The 6468-nt window shown below is 32.5% G+C and overlaps 1 protein-coding gene across 1 annotated transcript; it reads left to right on the forward strand.

Annotated features, from left to right (window-relative positions):
- Positions 1–5387: 5387 nt before the first annotated feature.
- On the forward strand, positions 5388–6134 carry LOC111407457 (copper transporter 5-like). Its single transcript, XM_023036939.1, has one exon. It carries the CDS (start codon positions 5403–5405, stop codon positions 6012–6014), a length of 612 nt encoding a protein of 203 aa, XP_022892707.1. The 5' UTR covers positions 5388–5402; the 3' UTR covers positions 6015–6134.
- Positions 6135–6468: the final 334 nt, after the last annotated feature.

The following is a 6468-nucleotide window of genomic DNA, read 5'->3' on the forward strand; positions in this document are numbered from 1 at the left end:
ATTTGTTAACGAGGTTCAATCTTTCAATAGATATACATCAGAGCTCCACAACTTGGGACATGTTTCTTCATTAAATTAATAAACTTCAAAGTCATATATTACAGAAAAGAAATTTGAAAATCCTAATTCCAAATTAGATTCTAAATCTCAATTTGGCCCGCATTTGCTAAAACTCATTTTCAATCGCATTTTATAGAAATCATGTGCTCTTTTTCCAATTTATTTAACGGACACCTATTCTAATTGAATTTATCACTTCTAACAATGAGTGTTACTGATGTGAACCCGGTTAGCAAGGTCGCTATCGAACCCACAGGAATTGACACCGGATCCCAAGAACTTCCAAATACGACCATGGTTTAGGAATCAACCCGCAAAAGTGAACCAAGCAACCGAACGTATATGAAACGAACAACCTCTTAATCACACAATCTTGAAATTTCATCCGAATTTGTGGATTTGAATTCCAAAATAGTGAATAAAGCAAGCAAAGGTAAATTAAACCAATGATCTCTTAATTACACGATAACGAAATCACACCCGATAATTTTGAACGTCACAAGGAAATTAATCCCTTGATAAGTTCGACCCGTTCATTGAAAAACAAAGTTTGAAAGGAGAAAATCTCAATACTTCATTATCAAAAGTCTTGTATTACAATGTAGAAAAATAAACCTATTTATACTAAAACCTAGAATAAAGTTTAAATGAATAAAATTCTAGAATACTTAGAAATCTATTAAAAATCGGAAATAGAGTCCTAAAATATCTAAATTACCAAAAATAAGAAATTGGACCAAAATAAAACTTCTCCAGATCACATAAGACCCTCCCTCTTCAAGAGGATTCGTCCTCGAATCCTGATCCAAGTTGTAGCCTTTACTTTCAATCAACTCAAGCACATAAAATGGCTCATCACCTCTCGGATGCAATTTGGACCTCTTTTGACATCGAACTCTCCTCTTTTGAATGTAGACCGATCACCCTTACACAGATCAAAGTGTGTATGCCTTGATGGTTTCTTTTTGCCATTTTGTGATGCTCCAAGAATGATTTCAGCTGATAAATCACTATCATTTTCCATGCTTTACTCGGCCCACGTGATGGTGAAAATATTACTTCCACTGGATGTATGTTTCCCAACATATCAACTTTGTAGCTCAACTCCTTGCATATTAATTCCTTCCATTGCTTTTGAAATTCCTTCGTCTCCTTAGGGATAACAAAATCAATCTTCGGTAATATAGTGATGTCCAAACTAGGATGTGGTTGTTGTTGAATTGTATCCACCATTTGGTAATTAATGCCCTGATTGTAAGGGATTCCAATCTGATTAATTTCTTGAATCGAATCTTTGTAAACCTGCAAAATAGAATTAGCAAAAATAGGGAGGGAAATGTTAGTGTTCACCAACGCTTCCTCAATTTTAAGGACTTCATGCAAGTTCACTCCCAACTCCTCCTTTACCTTCAAAGACTTCTTTACTTTCATCCTGTGACTCCACTTCCATTTTAACCACTTCGCCATTTTCAATTTCACCCCCGACTTTCTTTTCACTCACTTGTGGCTCCCCTTCTTTTTCCTCACAAATTACCACCTCAATATTTTCCTTTTTTCTCTCTTGTTCCTTTCGTCCCTTCAGATGATCAATTTGAGACCTAATAATGTCGAGAATATTGGAAAATTCCTGTTTATAATCTACCCCAGTCCTCTTGCTTGATGTACTACCCACACACTTCGCACTAGGTGTTTTCCTTTCCACTGGATAATCATCCCCATAGCATCTCCTAGGCTTCTCCCTAAATTCGACTTCTCGCCAATCTCTCCTATAATAATATGTATCCCTTTTCCCATGTCTATCGCCTCTATTTCTCGATTCCCATACTTCATCAATGCCACAACCATATCCATATGCATCACAATTTTTCATCTTAGGTTCCCGTCTTCTCACATTGAACCCCTCATCACATTGATCACTATGAATTTTTTTCAATTTTGCATCAATCATATCCATCTTATTCCCTATATTCTCAAAGTCGCTATCGAACCCACAGGAATTGACACCGGATTCCAAGAACGTCCAAATACGACCAAGGTTTAGGAATCGACCCGCAAAAGTGAACCAAGCAACCGAACGTATATGAAATGAACAACCTCTTAATCACACAATCTTGAAATCTCATCCGGATTTGAATTGTGAATAAAGCAAGCAAAGGTATATTAAACCAATGACCTCTTAATTACACGATAACGAAATCGCACTGGTAATTTTGAACGCCACAAGGAAATTAATCCTTTGATAAGTTCGACCCGTTCATTGACGAACAAAGTTTGAAAGGAGAAAATATCAATACTTCATTATCAAAAGTCTTGTATTACAATGTAGAAAAATAAACCTATTTATACTAAAATCTAGAATAAAGTTTAAATGGAATAAAATTCTAGAATACCTAGAAATCTATTAAAAATCAGAAATAGAGTCTTAAAATATCTAAATTACCAAAAATAAGAAATTGGACCAAATTAAAACTTCCCCAGATCACATCAGTTACACTAGAGCACAATCCTTCATCATGAACATTTTCAAAACTTTTTCAATGTAGGCCTTCTTTGACAATCTTCATCACCTTTTGCATCTGGCACTATGAATCATAGGTCAGTGACATAAGAGGCTTTACTCATATCCTTCATTTCAAAGTTTTGACTAGAAAATTGCTCTGTGTCATGTAATAAACTTAAAATACCATTTGTAAGTAAAATATCCCCTACATATAGAATTAGAAAAATGTATTTGCCCTCACTGACTTTAAGATATATGCATTGGTCAATAATATTTTTGTAAAACCATATGGAGTAACGAACATTGTAAAACTTCAAATACCACTTCAAATCACTTGCAAACCATGTGATTATTTTTCTCGCTAGTAAATACTTCACATTGTTTCATGTATATTTCTTCTTCATCTCTATTCAAAAATGTTTTTTCGCATCCATCTGTCGTAGATCTAAATCAAAATGAGCTACTAAAGTTATTATAATTTTAAGTGAATCCTTCTTAAAAATCGGGGAAAACAACTCATGATAATCGAATCCTTCATTTTGTATAAAACCTTTGGCTACATTTCTGTTCTTATATTGTTCTATAGTGTACCTCTAGCCATCTTATCCTTAATTATGCAGTAGAAAATCTCGCAATGCCAACAAGTCTTCTAGCCAAGTATACTTGATAACATCTTTACTTGATGGAACAGACAACAAACACAAGACTTTTCTTTTGAAAGAGAAAAACCTGCAATAATTTATGTACGGACTTGGCTAGAAACCTGTTTACATCTTAATATAAACACAATACACCATTTTTATCCATCATAAAAGTGGGTAATTTTTTCCTACAATAACTTCCATTGATGACTATACATAAAGTCATTTTAAGTAGTTTTATAAACTCATCATTTAGATATAAACATTAAGCATGTAGACCATATTTTGTTACAATGAAACATTGGCAGCATAGATAATTGCAGAATGCAATAGTTCAAGAAAGTCTGAATATTAGAAAATTAATTGCAGAAATTTTTCACTTTCTAGCTAGTTGCAGTAAATCAATCAAATACACGAGTTGCTTATTCAATGCATTTTTCGTCTCTTTTCCATCATTCTCCTTCATAATGCCGCCCAAACTCGCCTATGTCCTAAAAGATTTAAAAAAGAAAAATCAATAAAAATCGGTTGAAGAAGACCAACAATTATGTGAAATTAGGTACGACAGACCATGAATTTTTGAATAATGTATTGATGAAAAATGTATGGTTAAAAAATAAGAAAAATATTTTAAATTTACGTGTAATATTATTTTTTTGAAAAATGTGTATTTGAAATAATATCAAAATATTGTTTAAAAATGTATTTAAAAAAAAAAAAGAATTAAATAGGGGCTAAACAAATTAATTTGAAGCAATCCCAATGCAGTAACTTCAAATTTATTAATTACAAGTCGAGTGAATGCGAAGTACAATATTTTCTATATATAGTATGGACGGAAGTACATGGTACATTGCTACCACTTCAAGACTTGTACTGCATTTCTAGCCATTCCTACACCTAACACTCAAAGTAAGGCACATTCAACAAAATTTTCCCTAGAAAATGAAATTTGGATTCCAACTTTTAAATAAATGGTGTTTGATAGCTTATATTTACCATGAAATTGAATTTCTTAGATTTCCTGAAAATTGCACTTTTCCTTATTTTCAAGGAATTTGAATTCTCACCAATATGGCGAGAATTCAAATTCTAGTCTACTGTAGCATTTTATTTTATTTTTTCATTTTTTTTGGACAATAGAAATCAATTCTAAGAATTATTGTAAAAAAAATATATATATATTTCCATTTAATTGACAATTTTCATGTAAAATAAAGCCAAAAGAATACCAAAAGATAGGTGATTTTCTTGAATTTTTTTTATTTTTTTTTGTTGGCAATGGAAACAAATTTCATTCTCAATACCAGTAAAATCTATCACTTTAATTGAAAATTTTCATGTAAAACAAAGCCAAACAAACACCAAAAAAACTTTTATTTTAACATTTTTCACGTGGAAAATTATACCAATCAAACACAATAATTTATACAAGAAAATAATTTCTAGGCAATTCAATTCCCTAGAATTCGTTTTCAATTTAATTCAATTTCATCTTTGCAATCAAACGGACCCTAACTTATTCAATAGAGTTGATCTCCGACTCCCGTTCAAAGTGGACAAAAACGATCAAATGGTATTTTTTTTGGCTTTTTGAAAGAAAATTGGTTTTATTTCTTGAGTGGCAACGACGCATCAACAGGATACAAGTGGGTATTATAATTCCAACTCAATGTGGACGGGAGATCAGCAATAATAATATACTTCTAATCATTTGGTTCAAATTATTTTAAAGTAAAAAAAATGATAAAAGAAAACAATCTCACTTTTGAGCAGGAAAACGATGCATTTAATGCATTAAAATGTATAGTTTCAAAACAATTAAAATAAGATAAAAATAACATCTTGTTTGAGCCTTTTTTTTTGGTAAAAAAAAATACATTTTTAAATAATATTTTGACATTATTTCAGTCACAAATTCTTCAACAAAATAATATTATATGTAAATCTAAATTTTTATTTTTATTTTTATTTTTTAATCACACATTTCACATCATGATATTATTCAAAAATGCATTTTCTTGACATAAATAGGATTCAAACGAGGGTTACTTTCCATGGTCGAATAAGATTCCCCAAAAAAAATTTTAAAAAAAAATAATAATAATAATAAGAAAGAAAGGAAAGAGGGTAGTTCAAGAAATTGACATCTCGCGTCAAACGCACGAGATCGAGGCGAATCTTAAAACGTCCGATAGTCTATGAAAGTAGTACATACACATCAACAAATGCTGTACATTATTATATATGAAGGTACCCCTAAATTCTTCTCTCTCTTCACCCCAGAAACAAGAAATCAGCCAACAAACCCACAATTCTTGAATCAAAAGAATACTTGGATCAAAATGATGCATATGACCTTTTATTGGGGGAAAAGGGTGACAATCTTGTTCGATTCTTGGAAAACAGATTCATGGATCGGATATATAATTTCCCTTCTTGCATGCTTGCTTTTCTCTGTCTTCTACCAGTACATGGAGGACCGGCGGCTGAAATTTAAGCTACTCTCTCTCAACGACACCAAAAACTCCTCTTCCTCTGGAGGCGATGGAGGCGGCGGCGGAGGTGTCACTAGCCCTCTACTTTACTCAAAGACTGGTGGTGGGAAATGGAGTGCATCAAGATTTGCTGGGGCGATTATGTTTGGAGTAAACTCAGCCATTGGCTACTTTTTGATGCTGGCAATCATGTCCTTTAATGGTGGGGTGTTTATTGCGGTGGTTTTGGGGCTGGCTGTTGGGTATTTGGTTTTTAGGAGTGGTGGTGATGGGGGAGAGTTACTGGTGGCTGATAATCCATGTGCTTGTGCTTGATTAAAATCTTGAAAATTCATGATCTGATGTTTATGTTTTAGATGTAATTAAAATCACATGTATTATCCGAATCATATTTTAAAGAGTTTATTTCCATTTTCATGATTGGATTAGGGGTTCTGATTGATCTTTTTATCAATATTTTGCACAAAGATTGAGATTATGGACTCCAGCTGCTGCTATTTGGATTAGTCAACAAAGTTTGATAAGAAGGATTAATCTTCTTCTAGACGTCCGGTTTCTCAATGAGAGTCATTTCAAGAAATGCTCACTTCATAAATACCCTCTTCATATTAATACATGCTGTGTTACTGTTAAACTATATGAAAAAGTTTAATGACCAACTTGAAATTTTGCACTAACACGAGTAAAACTAACTCTATTGAAGACATAATTAATCGGGAAGTGGTGACATCTTTCATTCTTGATTCGTAGTTTCTAGTTGAAATTATTT

The sequence above is a fragment of the Olea europaea genome, chromosome 13, assembly GCF_002742605.1.
Source record: "Olea europaea var. sylvestris chromosome 13, O_europaea_v1, whole genome shotgun sequence".
NCBI classification, from domain to species: Eukaryota; Viridiplantae; Streptophyta; class Magnoliopsida; order Lamiales; family Oleaceae; genus Olea; species Olea europaea.

Bases quoted from the DNA above. Each gene is read 5' to 3' on its own strand.
- LOC111407457 (XM_023036939.1), top strand. From the start codon at position 5,403: ATGAAAGTAGTACATACACATCAACAAATGCTGTACATTATTATATAT.